Raw genomic sequence first — 17,240 nt, forward strand, 5'->3', positions numbered from 1 at the left:
CCCGCCCATTTCTACAATGTATTTTATTAAAATGCGATTTTAAACTTAACGTTAACCACACTGCTAACCTAATGTCTAACCTTAAATTAAAACCAAAAAGCACATTTTTGTTTTCATGAATCTTTACCATATAGCCAATTTTGACTTTGCCTGTGATGGGATAAAGGTCAGCCATTTCTGTCAGGGAGTTGGTCAACCATGCCTTGCCAGTGCTGTGATAAAATATTGGTTAAAATAATGAATTTGAAAAATGTATCTGCACTGCATGTTTGATAGCTAACTTAGAGGAATAATTCGATCCATTTTTCAAATTAACTGCCAATATACCATACACTGGCTGAAATCAGTTGATGATAGGACATAGACAAGTGCAACAAGTACATGTAAATGCAACAAGTACTGATATACTATCGTATAATAGCACTCACAGCTTTCCAAGAAAACACAACTTGAGACATTTATGGTCTGTTTACATAAACTGTACTTATAATTATGACAATATTTTATGTTGACAAGAATTCTATTATACAATTTTTTATATCACATGCCTTTTATTTTCCTGTATAAACAAAATCAGGATTATGCCCCTACTGCCAATCATTCCAATTCGATTGGTTTGGATTTCTCCCTGACCAACATGGCTGCCATTTCGATCCATTCTACAATTTTTAGGATTTATGACAAAGCCCCTTTAGTAATTTAGTGGGATCTCTATGGGATGTTATTGATAGGCATCATCGTTCAAAGGGTGTGGCTAAATGAAAAGGTTATATCATGCGCGCTGTTCTTTTAAATACTCTCCTGCTTATAACATTATACATCAAATCTCCTATTCATGATCAATATCTTGCCAGCGCAGAGCAGACTTGTTTAGAAAGAACAGTGTGTTAGCAAGAATATAGTTGAAAATAATATAAATACTTTATTCCATCTGCATCACCTCAGTAAGGTAAATATTAGGTTTACTGTCTCTCTAAAAACAGGCATTTACACAAGCCTGTTTCAAATGACAAGTTAACAAAGGGTTAATGTGGGTATGTGGTTATTTACAGTCCTAAACAGAAGTAAACAGATGGCATACTCTGACCCAGTTTGTAGAGTCTGGAATAACAAGTACATGTGCACTTTAGTTCATATTTCACCTCATTCATCACATGACCTGAAGGTAGCTTATAGGCAATTTACTGCAAACAGCTTGAGGTCAAGGACTGTAGACTAAAAGGTGCTGTATGGTCAAACCGACATCTGCATTGACCGCGCAGCATTTACAGTGATATGGCCTCTGCAGAAATCAGGGCATTCATACTTCTTGCACTTCACCAAGCAGCACAGAGCTGTTGTGAGTTTGTGTTTATTTTAGACATCCCGCCCTCACCTACCGTCAACCAACCATGACAATGCGGCGCTATACCGAGCCCTCCACATTGTTACACAATTTGAGAGGCGCACGTCGATGTGGTACAGAGATCAATTTGGCTTCAGCGTGCCTCCGGAGGCTCCGCAATTGCGTCACACCATCCATACGGCACCTCCGACCACATTTCCAGATTAAGCATAAATTGGCTCTTATCACAGTGACATGGTGATGTACACTCCCCTATGTATTTATTTGGACAGTGAAGCTTAAACTTGGGTGTATAGCCTACTCCAGCATTTTGGATTTGAAATCAAATGTTTTATGAGGCAACAGACAGATTAAGTTGTGCCCAATAGAAATGAATGGTAAATCATGTATTGTGTCATTTTGGAGTCACTTTTGTTGTAAGTAAGAATAGAATATGTTTATGAACACGTTACATTAATGTGGATGCTGCCATGATTACGGATAGTCCTGAATGAATCGTGAATAATGATGAGTGAGAAAGTTACAAATGCACAAAGATCATACACAAAGATCATACGACATGCAACCTCTTACCATTACCAATAACAGGGGAGGTTAGCATATTTGGGGGGGGGGTATTTATGCCTCTAACTTTTTCACTCATCATGGTAGCATCCACATTAATGTAGCAGTGTTATTATTATTTAGTTACCTACATTATGTTATTTCAAGTTATCCCTTTGGAGCGCAATATCAAGTTGTTAAAAAAATCTGCCTAAATTGAGCATGCCCATAAATTGGGCAATTGAAGGCATCTAGGGCTTATGTTAACTTTGGTTGTGGTTAAATTAAAATAATAGACCTTTAATAGACCTTAAATGTTGTAGGCAACATTGTATACAACATTATCGGCAAGTGACTTGATTCCTACTGTGCCAAAGCAATTTACAATTGTCAAACAGGAGTGACGAGTGTGTTGATATGACGGTAATTGTAAAAAAAAAAAAAAAAATGGTTAAAAAAAAGGTTATGCAGGCCAACATAAATTTATTAGGCGATAATTAAGAGAAGGAAAAGTGATCTTGTCAGGTGAAAATGATATCAAGCGTTTTACCATCGCAACATTTGATGCACAGTCACATTCACAGTGGTTGTCGGAAACGTGCTACAGAGTTCACAGCGGGCGATACCTCATCGCGATTGGTTATTCCCCATCATTTTCAACAATTTCAATGAGCATCATCACTATCTTTCCTTTGCGGTACCTCAAACTGTCGTGATTACCAGCTGAGAAACTTTTATGAGTCGATTTTACTCCTGGCTCAAGAGTTTGTCTGGGCAGTGTCTTAACATAATCTTAAAACCTACTCTTAGGCCTCCCGAGTAGCACAGTGGTCTAAGGTGTGCCACTAGAGATTCGGGGTTAGAGTCCAGGCTCTGTCACAGACGGCCGTGGCTGGGAGACCCATGGGGTGGCGCACAAATGGCCCAGCGTCGTCCGGGTTAGGGGAGGGTTTGTCCTGCAGGGATGTTCTTGTCCCATCGCGCACTAGCGACTCCTGTGGCGGGCCAGGCGTAGTGCACGCTGACACGGTCACCAGGTGTACTTACGGTGTTTCCTCAGACACATTGGTGCGGCTGCCTTCCGGGTTAAGCGGGCATTGTGTCAAGAAGCAATGTGGCTTCGTTGGGACGGGTTTTGGAGGACGCACAGCTCTCCACCTTCGCCTCTCCCGAGTCCGTACGGGAGTTGCAGCGATGAGACAAGACTATAACTACCAATTGGATACCACGAAAAAGGGGTAAAAAAATAAATAAAATACTCTGTGCAGGGAGTTTTTTAAGTCTTAAAAAAAAGTTCTTATAGGATTCTTAGGACCTTTTCTGAGATGCTTTGTGGATACGGGCCCAGCGCAAATAGTCTAAGTAAAAGTGCTGATTGAGGATCAGGTCTTATTCATTACGATCTAAAAGACAAAACTGATCCTAGATCAGCAATCCTACTCTGATAGGCTTTGTGGATACAGTCCCTGCCCTAATAGCATACAGACAGTAGTTCACAGTGGGCTCACCTCAGCGAGACTGTGTGTGGTCCTGTGCTGCTCAGCTGGTTCCTCTGTGGGTTCAGGAGGTGTAGTCTGGTTGTCCTCCATGACCATGGTCCCCTCAGGGTTCCCCAGACCCTCCACACACCCCTCCTTCACCAGCAGCACCTCTGGACCCTCCTCAATCTCCACGTCATGAATCCTACACTGTAGCCATATTATAGAATGACTTCATTGTTGTTAAACAGACCATGGTGGACATAAATGTGATGTTGTGGGAAAATATAAGTCAGCTATGATAAGTCAAAAGTCATCAGACAAACCTGACTAAACTATTTTGACGTGTACAGTAGCTATTTGTAAGTGTGTGGGTATATTTATTAAGTACATGGTTATAAAGCGCTGTCAGGTGAATACAGATGTGATGTATACTAAAGAGTCTCAATTAAAATCTTAAAATTAAAAGTCCAATTGTGTGTTTATTAAACAAACAACTTCAATACACCATAAGAAAACCACACATACATCAACAAAAAATTAGGCATGAACTTGATACACTGCATTCATTTTCTCATTAAAAGTGTCTTGGGAAAAAAATTAAGTAGTTTAATGGAAGTAATCAAATGGGCATTTGTGAACATCATATAGCCTACACAGTACAAACACAATATGTAACAGATTTGTAGGCTTATATATCACACAATGTCTGGATGCAACATTCTACCCAGGAATATTCAACACCGAAATCTGTTACTCCTGTTATTCTAAACCTCAGAAGCTATCGAGTGGAATGGTTACTTTCTATGTTATAGAGTGGAATGTTTTTTCTGCTGGTGTATCCTGAGGTAGCTCCTCTCTGAAAACCTCTTCCCGCAGTGCGTACAAGTGAACGGCCGCTCTCCCGTGTGGACCTTCAGGTGCATCTTCAAGTGACCGGCCTGGGCGAAGCGCATGTGGCACTGGGTACAGCTATAGGGTTTCTCCCCAGTGTGCACCCTCTGGTGCCTCTTCAGGTTGCCAGCCTGGGTGAAGCGCATGTGACACTGGGTACAGCTGTAGGGTTTCTCCCCCGTGTGTACCCTCTGGTGGATCTCCACCTTCTGGGGGCAGCTGAAGCCTTTGTTACAGAACATGCAGAGGAACCGTTTATCTTTACTATTGCCTGATGTAGCTTCCCCTCTCTGAGCCTGGGCTCTAGTCCTGTCGTTTGAGTTCAATACCTGATCGAAGAGGACGCTGCCATGTGAATCAGAAGGCCCCATCGACGTGGACAAAGGGTCGCGATCCCTGAGCGTGTGTAAAGGGTAGTGGGTAGCGACATTTGGATTTGTCTCCAAGCTTTCCCTGTAATCTAAGAAATCTCTGCCCTGTGAGTGTCCATCTCCTAGGAGACTATCTGCATTCCATGTGGGAGGAATGTCGCCCTCCACTTTCACAGTCACTTCATCTACGGCCATACCCTCCCCTGCCTTATATAGGCACCCTTCAGAGTATACACTTCTACTGCACCGGTTCCAGTCCCGTCTAGACAGATCAGTCTGTGCCTCTAAACCCAAGGGAATGTTGCTAGGGTCCATCTCTGAAGTGTAAGAACAAGACGGATCATTACCAGTCTCTGACGCGCCACCTGAGTCCGGATGGGAATTAACTGTCCTCGGGCTCGGGTTTCCATAAAGTAAATACTCTGAGGCGGGAGCAGGAGGGCAGCCCAGTCTCCCCAGCCCCAGTCTCTCTGGGTCCAACATTTGGTCAGATCCTGTGTGTAAAAGCCTGTGTGTTACAGTTAAAGTCTCTGTGTCTGTCTCTGACTTGAGGACGGCGTTCAGCGTTCCACTGACCTCCGTCACGCTGCGTCGGGTCTTGGGCTGCGCTGGGGCGGTGTCGGGTTCGTCCGTGGCTACAGGGGGCGCTCCAGCCAATCCAGTCTGGATGTCCCTAATGTGCAGTGTGTTCTCCTCTCCTTCAGACCTCTCCTGCTTGACCCCAGGACCTGCAGCCTCTGCAGACTGACACAAGAAGAGAGGTGGTTATTACCGGTACATGAGTTGAATTAGATAACAATGTCGTTCGGAAGTCTTACAAGCGCACCTATGATGAGAATGTACATGTAAGCAAGTGAATAGGTGAGGGGAGCCTTTCTGAAATAAAGGGGCATCAAAGTAACTAATGTTTTATTCAACACTATTACACTAACCTCTATCATGATAATGTGCTGGGTTGAGGTTCCATTCCCCTCATCAACAGTGATTGCTTGGTCATCTCTCAATGTATTTTGTCCCGATGGCTTCACAAAGTTCCTCTGGCCTCCAGTGAGATGTCCTTCCCCTGAGAGAGTAATTGGAGGAAAAGAAGCAGATTGTTTAGCTACTGTCAATACTATATTATACACTGTTGACAGTTATTGGTATGTTGTATACTATTGACACTGTCTAGAGTTGGCAAGGATGTAAGCTAACACTTTGCATAACTTCTTGAAATATTATTTATTGATTAATGTATTATGTTTGATGCATCACATTGTTTTAAATTAGTAAATAGGAAATGCAGTAAATCAAGAATATTATAATTTTGTCTTTGCGCAAGATAGCTAAGTAATCAGGGGAATTATTGCATACTATCCAAAAACTGACCTACCTCTTGCTATTCCTCTGTATCGGTCAAGGATCTTGATACTGGGCCGACTGGCGAGGACGCGCTCTCGCATTGTCCTCTCTGCGCGCTCCCGTGCCACCTTCAGTTCCAGTAGTTTCCTCCGCAATGTCCTGTTTTCTTTCTGGCTTTGAGTTATTTCCAAACGAAACACTGCATAGTCGTCGTCTACGAGTTTACAAATCTCTGCCACGGCTGCATTCGCTAACACCTCCATGATGGAGGCTATTTGAGTGTGAAAAACCATACAGTTAGCCATTGTTAGCAGCTAGCCAGTGTTACCTAGATAACATCTATCAACCAAGTTCTGTCTCTAATGCGAATTAAGTATGTGATGCTATGCAGTTAAATTAGTAATATTTTTAGTTGGGTGTTAATACACACCTAAATAACAATAAAAACGCGAACGTGGAAATTGTTTTTGGACACTTCATTTCCGTAAAGATTATATACAACTAGGTCGTATTTATCAGTTGCCTGAATTCCACGTGCGTCCACTTATATCAGTACATTTATAATAGCCTAAACATTACGAAACTTATATTCGATTGAATAAGTCTCACGTATTTCGACACCCCTAAACCTTATCTCACGAGGACCGATTTTGGGCGGCGTAAATCCTTTCGCTTCGACTCCTCTCTGCTTCCGTTTACTTCATCTTCCTGCGAGTTTCCGGCAGACTTGACGCTGTTGCTGACTTTTACAGGTCGGAGTGTGAATTGCACAATATGTCACAGAAAAGAAGGGGGAAAATAAATCTCACCACTATCTAACGCTACACATATACAACTTTATACTAATAATTTTGTCCTACCAGATCCTACTCCAGGCCAACAGCTGCTGCCACTACCACATCTATTTTCTGGGATTTACGCTCCATCAGTGCAGACAATTAATAACCATAGGAATAAAAGCAATAAATCCTACCCTACTAAAACTCACCCTCTCTGGATCTCTCTTCAGACCTGCTCACTGGGGGGCTCCCAGTGAAACCTTGGCCAGTGGCGATTTTAGCACGTAAATCTTGGTGGGACAAACATAACAAAAAATGTTAAATGCATGCCAGTGTAACCGGCTCTGTACCGGTACCTTTCTGCGTTGTGTTCTGGTAAGGTGTAGATGGAAGACGAGGCTCTGGACACAATTCTGCCAATTGTCTCTCTTTTAACGACTGCATGGAATGGGTAAAATACAAGGTTAAAGTTAATGCTGCCGTCTGTGGACTCCCATACATGTATATGTGTCTGACAAAAGACAGTGCAGAATACCCTCATGCTGTCTGCACCTGAAAGAGACCCTCTCCCGCAACAAAGCTATCGACCGAGGTAAAGGCAGTTTAAAGTTGGATATTCGACGGATATTCGCGCTTTCAAACCACTTGAGCCAAAGACTCCAAATAAGTGTCATGATGTTGGGAAAGTTGCGCACAACATTGCACAGGTCTTATTTTCACGATCTGGACATTAATTCGCGTTCCAAAGCTAATAAACATGTGTAAATGTGAGCAGCATTTTGTATTCATAGTTGAATTAGTTAGGGAGCGTAAACAAAGTACAAACTTTTTTAACATTCGAATGTCAGTAGCTCCTTGGTCATGTGACCTACTTGACTCAAACAAGGTTCAGAATGTCCAAGGACTACCCTTCTATATTGCACACCCTTTGGTTTGTCCATTTTCATCTCACGTTTTACATGAATTATTCAAACTTTCAAATTTCAATAGCTCCTTGTTCATGTGACCTACTGACTCAAACAAACTTCAGAATGTCCAAGGACTAGCCTTATATATTGCACACTCTTGTTTGTGTACTGTGAAATCAAGCAGTGTAAAGTACATTTTTCTTAGTTTTACATTTCAATAGCTCCTTGGTCATGTCAATTACACACCTAAGAAGCGTGAGGTGGATATACACCCATATTGCATAACCTGTATCTTCTATATTGTTGTACATTAATATTAGTTTGACAATTAGGGGGTTCAGTCCAGTGTTGTTTACCCTTTCATATTTATCTATAATAATTGGTAGTTCTAAGTACTTATTTTCTCTGTTTTTTATTTTTGCCACAGTATTTAACAGCGGTACACAATAGGAGAGAGACAGATAATATCTCCTTTCATCGTTAATATCAACCATAAAGGAAAAGGGCAAAATACGAGAGTCATGCTATTAATTGTTCAAAGTAGGGATGGAGAGTGAGCTAGTAAGGTAGGCTGCAGTGGGTTTGCTGGTCAATAAATATACTGAACATGTTACCCCAGTAATGGTGGCAATAAAATCAATGAATAAAAATGGAATATTGACAGAAATTGTAGACCTTTAATCTTTTCCAACATGTCAACAGACACTTTACTTCGAATAAGTATGAAACATTTCACAGTGTTAACTTTCTCTTTATCCCTGGTTGATGTACATTTCAGAGCCTCTTCAGTGTGGATGAGGTGTAGCATACATTTTCAACAACAAAGACAGCACTTCCAGTTTCTGTTCACTCTGTTCAACTCTTTTGCCTTCATTCCTAGGCACAGCACATGGAACCACCGTTGGCATGCAAAACATTAAATCTAAAACAAAACAAAGTGTAATATGTTATAAATAATATCAAATATCAATGCAGTATAACAAATTAGCCATCCATTGTGTTATATCATAAATTGTCTTACATGCCGTCACTGTTGTCAAAAGATTATAAACATGTTAAATAAAGTTACTAGTCAGTCTTTGGGCCACATCCAGGTTCTTTATCAGTGGCACACATGAAGCAGTTGTTGGCTTTGTTGAACTCTGAAATCATAGGCATGAACTGAACATATGGCTGTACACCCACAGACCCACAAGGTTGAGGTTACTCATGGACAGTAAGTCTTTTTTTTGCATTGACGCATTGTGTCTTCTAATTGACCATGAATAGGATCCAAAGTGTTAGGAAATATTTGTTCCCATAAATACAAAGGAGGGTGTATCTCCTCATACCTCTGGCACTTTAGTCAGACAGCCAGACTGTGTAAAAACTTTGTGATGGGGCCTGCAACAGAGTTCCCATTGACTAAGCACCACGGAGACCAATCAGAAAGGGGAGAGAATACATACAGATCAAGAGTGCCAATTGAAAGACAAGGGGTGTGTCTGTGCCTTTTGGATTACTCTCTCTTTACAGAGAACCCCTGTGGTTCAAGTCAAGAGCTACCCTTCCCCTTTCAGTCTGCTCTGCGCATGTCTGAAAGTGACAGAGCCAGCAGCCAAGAGTATGTCATTTTTCACAGTATGTCATAAAAAATTATTACACTTATGAATGTATGAAAAATGCTAATATGTATTACATCCAGTACAATCGAATAACTATAGTCCACTGACTATATAAGGGTAGTCAGTGGACATTCCGAACCTTGTTTTAAGTCAGTAGGTGACATGACCAAGGAGCTATTGAAATTAGAAAGTTTACAACCTAAGTGTATGTAAACTTCTGACTTCAACTGTACCTCTCCTCATCACGCTCTGAGCAAACTGAGTAAAAACATGGCTCCTGTTGATGACATCACAGCATTAACACAATTCAGAAAATAAATACAAAATAATTAACTCTTGTAAGTAGTGTAATACATCTCAAAATAACTTTAAAATAATAAACAAAAATAAATATGAGGGATTTTCGGGGTGAAATACATAAAGTATATTTTACACCTGTTACACCAGCAAAGCTACTACACAACACAACACTAAACAATACATTAAATGCACTATAACGGTGACAAACAGTGCCCACAAATTGTTAGGGACTACATAAAGCTGACCCAACAGCAGAGTCCCAACAGCAGTTCCAACATCTTACCACTGCTACACCTGGATTTCAGCAGAGCCTTGTCTAGCAGCGAAACAGTTATTTCAGCCTCATTTACTGCCTTTAAAAAAACATAGCTGATATGGCTGACTTGCTTAAACAAATGTGGTTTCTACTGACAATTGAGATGTACAAACTATGGCATAAGGGGATGACAAGTGGATAAGAGGCAATCCATAATTTCGATTAAGATATTAATGAGCGAGCGACGACTGACGTAGTCAATACAACTATTTGTTCAGCACTTTTGAAATGTACAGCGACAGAATTCAGAACATGGGCCGTTCTTACAATGTACTCCCTGTACAACAAGTCAGAACCGTAGGATAAATAAAGGGGCATATAAACAGACAATGAAAGCTCTTACAATATTCAATGATTGCATTTCTCTAAAACAGGTTATAGGCTACATGTGCACCACCAAGTTAGAACAGTAGGTGAAATTAAGAGGTGAAAATAGACCAAATTATTAGGGTGAGGCACATTGAACGCCGTTTGGGTCTTTGCTTGTCAAAAAAGATACACGTCATATAACACTACTTGACGCGTTAAATAAGCTTTTAATTTGACGTGTCAAATAGCACAATTCTATTATAGAATGTTGTGTGTGCTGAATTTGCACGTGCAAGCTAAGCGCCACCACTGCTATCAGTAGCACTGTCAAAGCTGTACAAAACAAGCACACAACACAGGCCACGAACAATGTGTGTGTCACACCCTGACCTTAGAGATCCCTGTTTATTCTCTATATTTTGGTTAGGTCAGGGTGTGACTAGGGTGGGTACTCTAGTTTTTGTATATCTATGTTTTCTTTTTCTTTGTTGGCTTAGTATGGTTCCCAATCAGAGGCAGCTGTCTATCGTTGTCTCTGATTGGGGATCATACTTAGGCAGCCCTTTTTCCCACATTCAGTTGTGGGATTTTGTCTTTGTATGGTTGCATGTATTTTGCACGACGAAGCTTTTCGTTCGTTGTGTATTGTTTTTTTTCGCTGGTTCACATTTAAATAAAGTATGATGAACCCAAATCACGCAGCACCTTGGTCTACCCTTAACGACGAACGTTAGTGTGTGCAATACCTCGTTGGTGAAAATAGACCAAATTATTAGGGTGAGGCACATGGGCTACTAACAGCATACTACACAGGATATACTTAGTAATACTTTCTTAGCTACAGTATACATAACTCCCTTGCATATTACATCATTTATGCAGCAGCATACAAGACATTTTTGGACCCATCTTGTGAAGCTGGCGCGGCAGTCCTTTGTGGGCAAATTTTGTCATCAAAGTCTAGCATTCACAGCCACTCCATTGAATAGCAGGCTAACGTTAGTAGTTGCTTTGCAATGCTTGCAGTTAGCCACTGATTCCTTCTAAACGACTCATTGTTGTGTTTTCCAACTTGTTGTGTAATCTTTATCTCCATTGGCCGATGAGCACTGATATGTTTTATCTTGAATTTCTCTTCGTTATTTAACTTCATATGACAAGGGTTGAAAAGGATTTGCCAGTAGATTGTCGACTTGATTCATGATGATGACTGCTAGCTAAGACTTTGAAAGTAAGATGTTGACATGATCAGTCCAATCAAAGCTACAGTACATATAATGTGATTTGATGTAACTTTATCTGTGGCCAATAACATTGAGCCTTCTTGGAAGGGCACTGGTACTATAACTCTATGGCAGGACCCAAAAGGCAGACATTTTGGATGTCTACCCTTTTTTTTTTTACTTTAAATTTTTTATTTTTTATTTTATTCATAATACAAAAATCAACTTATATTGCTACATCAAACATGTCTAGCAAACCAAACACAGGTATTAACAATGCTCAAACATACAAAAAATATAAATACAAATAAAATACCAAAAATAATCAATTTAAGTGCAATTATATTCACTCTGAAAATATCTTATTATAATGATTCATGAAGATGTTATTCTTGTTGTTATTCACTAGGGTTAGTGTTTTAATAAGATAATTAAATTCAATCAGAAAAATTGGTAATTTTGGTATAGAATTTTGGAATTTTTGTTTGTGTATAAAGTATTTGGCAACAAGAATAAAAAAATTAACAATCATTTCAGTGGTTTTGTTATCATTGCAATAGTAACATATTAAATATTTTATGTTAAAATTGTAGGCAGTGTTCATAATGTTAAATAAGTACTTTGCAAGGTTTTCCCAAAATTCTGACACAAATTTACATTCAAAGAACAAGTGAGACAGATTCTCACCTTCTTTTTCACAGAAAACGCAGATATCATCAATAGCCACAAATTTGGAAATCATAGAATTACATGGATATATCTTATGTAACATTTTGAAGTGCACTTCCTTAACTTTGTTTGGTATACAGTATTTGTAAGGCCTTAACCATGCATTTTTCCAGACAATGTCAGGAATAAGCATGTTCCAGAAAAACTTTCCTCTCGGTGTAAGTTGGTTTTGTGAATGAAGAATTTGTCTTATATATTTATTACAACAAGATTTCTCAAGTAAGCCCACGCCTTCCAATCTGAGTTCTGGATAAAATGTGTGATCATTCCCAAAATTAAGATGACTTTTCATAAGTGTAGTTAGACCACTGAGAACGGCTTTGATCACAGAAATAAACTCTCTGAAAGGTATTGGAAACTCTTTCAATGTTATAAATTGTTCATATTGGAGAATATTACCCTTGTTGTCGAAAATATCAAGAACAAAGTCAATATTCCTCTCATGCCAGCTGGGGTAGAACAATTCCTTACAGTTATGTCTGAATTATTCCACAAACGAGCTTTATGAGGGGAAAAATTGTGCAGGAAACATATTTTCCAGGCCAGTAAAGCTTGTTGATGAAACCTTGCCAATTTAGCAGGTAATCTTTCAGGAATATAATTACATTTCAGTAAAAATTGAAGACCTCCCAATTTATTAAACACATTATTTGGAATGAAATACCATATTGAATCAGTATCGAGCAAACATTTCTTCAACCAGTTTATCTTGAAAGTGTTATTTATGTCAACAAAATCCAACACTTCTAGACCACCTTCAGCTCTTTTGTTAGAAAGGACATATTTTTTTAGTTTGTGAGACTTATTTTTCCAGACGAAGTCAAGAAAGGTCTTATTGATCTCTTTACAAGTAGCTGGATTTACACATAACGATAATGAGGGGTACACAAAACGAGACAGTCCCTCTGCCTTGGACAGAARTACTCTCCCAAGTATAGAAAGATCTCTTTGTAGCCAATTATTAAATATATTTTTAGTTCTCTTAATTTTAGGAGAGAAATTCAAATGTAGTCTGACTAAGTGTTTTTTTGACAGATGTATTCCTAAATATTTAACACAGACCTTTACAGGAATATTTTCTTTACAGGAATAATTTCTTTATCATCAGAGTCAAATAAACATAAGATTTCACATTTAGAAACATTCAGCATTAATCCTGATGCAATAGAAAATGCAGTTATAGCATTAAGGGCATGTGCGACCTGGTCTTTGTCTCTTAAAACTTCTTCTTAATAGGGGGCGCTGTTTTCACTTTGGGAAAAAATCGTGCCCAAATTAAACGGCCTCGTACTCTGTTCTAGATCATACAATATGCATATTATTATTGGATAAAAAACACTCTGAAGTTTCTAAAACTGTTTGAATTATATCTGTGAGTAAAACAGAACTAATTTGGCAGCAAACTTCCAAACAGGAAGTGAAAATTCTGAAAATGGGGCTCTGTGTCAGGACCTGCCTATTCAACTGGCTTATATTTATGGATCTGTATGCACTTCATACGCCTTCCATTAGATGTCAACAGGCAGTAGAATGTTGAATGGGGTGTCTTGCTTGATCTGAGACCGAATGAGAGCTTTTGGAGTGACAGGTCCGCTCTTTAGTCAGTATTCACCTGCGCACCAGGGAACCTAACATTGTCTTCTGAAATGCGTTACGTATACACGACGAAATGCTCCGGCTCTGATTTTATTGGATACATATGAGAAAAACATCCTAAAGTAGGATTTTCAACCGAGTTTGACCAGTTTATTCGACGTTTATTGGGAATTTTGGAATTTTTCGTTCAGTGCGCAAAGATTTCTTGGACATGTTTCCTCCACATGGCTAGCCAAAGTTGCTAATTCGACAGAAGAAATGGACATTCTAAAACAAAACAACGATTTATTCTGGAACTAGGACTCCTTGCACAACATTCTGATGGAAGATCATCAAAAGTAAGAGAATANTGCACAACATGTATTTTTTAGTAAAGTTTATGATGAGTTTTTTGGTTAGATTACGTGACTGTCCAAAATTGCTCCGGACAATTTGGTGCATCATGGCTACTTATTCACAATGTAAAACCAGGATTTGTAGCTCTAAATATGCACATTTTCGAACAAAACATAAATGTATTGTATAACATGATGTTATAAGACTGTCATCTGATGAAGTTGTCCAAAGGTTAGTGATTCATTTTATCTCTATTTCTGGGTTTTGTGAAAGCTATGTTGGCGGTGAATAAATGGCGTTGTGTGTTTGGCTATTGTGGTGAGCTAATATTTATATTATATTGTGTTTTCGCTGTAAAACACTTAAAAAAATCGGAAATATTGGCTGGATTCACAAGATGTTTATCTTTCATTTGCTGTACACCATGTATTTTTCATAAATGTTTTATGATGAGTATTTATGTATTTCACGTTGCTCTCTGTAATTATTCTGGCTGTTTTGGTGCTATTTGTGATGGTGGCTGCAATGTAAAACTACGATTTATACCTCAAATATGCACATTTTCGAACAAAATATAAATGTATTGTATAACATGATGTTATAAGACTGTCATCTGATGAAGTTGTTCAAGGTTAGTGATTAATTTTATCTCTATTTGTGGGTTTTGTGAAAGCTACCTTTGCGGTGGAAACATGGTGAAAACATGGCGTTGTGTGTTTGGCTATTGTGAGCTAATATAAATATATATTGTGTTTTTGCTGTAAAACATTTTAAAAATCGGAAATGATGGCTGGATTCACAAGATGTTTATCTTTCATTTGCTGTATTGGACTTGTGATTTCATGAAATTATATTATATGATATCCCTGTCGCGTTAGGCTAGGCTATGCTAGTCAGCTTTTTTGATGAGGAGGATCCCGGATCCGAGAGGGTGACTCGTTACAGGTTTTAAGAAAAGAGTAGTATCATCAGCCAGTTGGGAAATTTTGATTTCTTTGTTAAAAATGTTTAAGCCATACAAATTTGCATCATTCAGAATATCTAGAGATAGAAGTTCCACAACCAAAATGAATAAAAATGGCGAAATTGGGCATCCCTGTCGTACACTTCTGTTGATACTAAATCTTTTGGAAGTATTAAGGTTTAGTAGCACAGAACTATTTATATCTTTGTAAAACATGCAAATTACTTTAATAAAATGTTCACCAAATCCAAAAAGTTTAAGAGACCTAAAGAGAAATTCATGTTCAATTGTGTTTGGATGTCTACCCTTACTAAGGACTTAAACTTGGCGATGACGTACTGTCCCCATGAGTGACAGAACACTGAGCCATTCATGGCACAATGCTCCTATTTTCTGCTGGCTCGCCCTAACACCACAGAAAGCACTGAGCTAGGCTGAAACACCTGCATTTTGGAGCTGCCTTACTCAAGAAAACAAAAAAGAGACCAGGTGTGTATGCAGCTTTATTATTTTACATTGTTTGCAAACTGATATGTGACACGTATTAATGCCAAAATAACATGCAAAACAAGCAAGGCCCCACCAAAAAATATTTATATTTACACTACCGTTCAAAACTTTGGGGTCACTTAGAAATGTCCTTGTTTTTGAAAGGCATATTTTTTGTCCACTAAAATAACATCAAATTGATCAGAAATACAGTGTAGACATTGTTAATGTTGTAAAGTACTATTGTAGCTGGAAATGCCTGATTTTATATGGAATATCTACATAAGCGTACAGAGGCCCATTATCAGCAACCGTCACTTCTGTGTTCCAATGGCACGTTGTGTTAGCTAATCCAGGTTTATCATTTTAAAAAGCTAACTGATCATTAGAAAACCCGTTTGCAATTATGTTAGCACAGCTGAAAACTGTTGTTCTGATTAAAGAAGCAATACAACTGGCCTTCTTTAGACTAGTTGAGTATCTGGAGCATCAGCATTTGTGGGTTCGGTTACAGGCTCAAAATGGCCAGAAACAAAGTACTTTCTTCTGAAACTCGTCAGTCTATTCTTGTTCTGAGAAATTAAGGCTATTCCACGTGAGAAATTGCCAAGGAAGGAAGAGCGAAGGCTTCTCTACCAGGGTCCTGATCTGGGGCCAGGGTTTGTAACCAGCCAACTCAGAGGTCCTGTCTCTTCCACCAGTAACACTGGATACCTGCAGGTCTTCGTGGAATGCAGACTACAAACATATTGTACAGAAGAGCATAAAGGTTTATATAAGAAACTTTACTGTAACACACAGAAACTTGATATTATGAAATGTGAACCACAATCAAGCCCATCTCTAACATTGTGATTCAAGTACCCAACAATATGGATCCATTGGAGTTCATTATAAAAAATGTCCACACGTGTTGATTCAAGAATGAAGTATAATGTTTTGGTTCGACTGAGATAAGGGAAACTCAGTCCCTGTAATGATACAAAAATAACCAAGTCAGTCAGCACAGAGTCAATTTTGTATTTGATTTCAACAAAATAATCATACACTCATAACTTTGAAGTACAGTACTTTTATTGCAAAGTAGATTAACTTCTCACTACGGTAACACTATATTTCTGTAAATTTGGTACCCTCGCTTTGATTAAATTAATTATAAAATACTTTGGAAAAGGTTCAACATTACACACATCTTCCTGCCAAGTAAACATGCATTAAGGCACTATCCTTACCTCACTATAAAACACCAGTATCAACCTAAAGGGACTAAGTTTGTCACTCTTCATCAGTGAAGCATTTTTACAGACCCCATCCATCACCATATCATCTACTCTGCCTCATCATACTCATTCTTACCTCAGTTCTCATCATCCAGTTCCCTACTACATCCAAAACAAATAGAATGAACTACAAACAAACTAACTAGGACTACATTACATGTCACTATACCTGGGCCGTATGCAGTTTATGTTGGTGTATCCTGAGATAACTCCTCTTTGAGAACCTCTTCCCGCAGTGCGTACAGGCGAACAGCCTTTCTCCTGTGTGGCCCTTCAGGTGCATCTTCAGCTGGTAATGGTGGGAGAACCTATTCTCACACTGGGGCAGCGTCGGGATTTGTCCCGTTTGGACTCCACAGGCTGTACGAGTGTGCATTCTCTGATGGATCTCCACCTGTTTGGGGAAACTAAAGGTTTCAGGAAGCGCTTCTCTTT

At 39.1% G+C, this 17,240-nt stretch overlaps 2 protein-coding genes across 3 annotated transcripts in view; both read right to left on the reverse strand.

Annotated features, from left to right (window-relative positions):
* The window catches only part of LOC111958450 (uncharacterized), a 93,326-nt gene that overhangs the window by 65,345 nt on the left and 10,741 nt on the right, over nucleotides 1-17,240 (reverse strand). The window lies entirely within an intron of this gene.
* On the reverse strand, nucleotides 3,829-6,689 carry LOC139023657 (uncharacterized). 2 transcript variants are annotated; one of them, XM_070437208.1, is made up of 4 exons: nucleotides 6,602-6,688; nucleotides 6,004-6,243; nucleotides 5,564-5,694; nucleotides 3,829-5,375 (listed from the first exon to the last, which is right to left on the reverse strand). In XM_070437208.1, the coding sequence occupies exons 2-4, from the start codon at nucleotides 6,233-6,235 to the stop codon at nucleotides 4,176-4,178; spliced, it is 1,563 nt and encodes a 520-aa protein (XP_070293309.1). In that variant the 5' UTR covers nucleotides 6,236-6,243; nucleotides 6,602-6,688; the 3' UTR covers nucleotides 3,829-4,175. The 2 variants fall into 2 exon arrangements, with proteins under 2 accessions (XP_070293309.1, XP_070293308.1); XM_070437207.1 differs by having other exon boundaries at nucleotides 6,004-6,689.

This window comes from Salvelinus sp. IW2-2015, linkage group LG34, assembly GCF_002910315.2.
Source record: "Salvelinus sp. IW2-2015 linkage group LG34, ASM291031v2, whole genome shotgun sequence".
Classification (NCBI taxonomy): Eukaryota; Metazoa; Chordata; class Actinopteri; order Salmoniformes; family Salmonidae; genus Salvelinus; species Salvelinus sp. IW2-2015.

Bases quoted from the DNA above. Each gene is read 5' to 3' on its own strand.
- LOC139023657 (XM_070437207.1), bottom strand. From the start codon at position 6,277: ATGGCTAACTGTATGGTTTTTCACACTCAAATAGCCTCCATCATGGAG. The intron at 5,695-6,003 runs GTAGGTCAGTTT...TTACTCTCTCAG, and splicing joins ATACAGAGGAATAGCAAGAG to GGGAAGGACATCTCACTGGA. The intron at 5,376-5,563 runs GTTAGTGTAATA...TTCTTGTGTCAG, and splicing joins AGCACATTATCATGATAGAG to TCTGCAGAGGCTGCAGGTCC.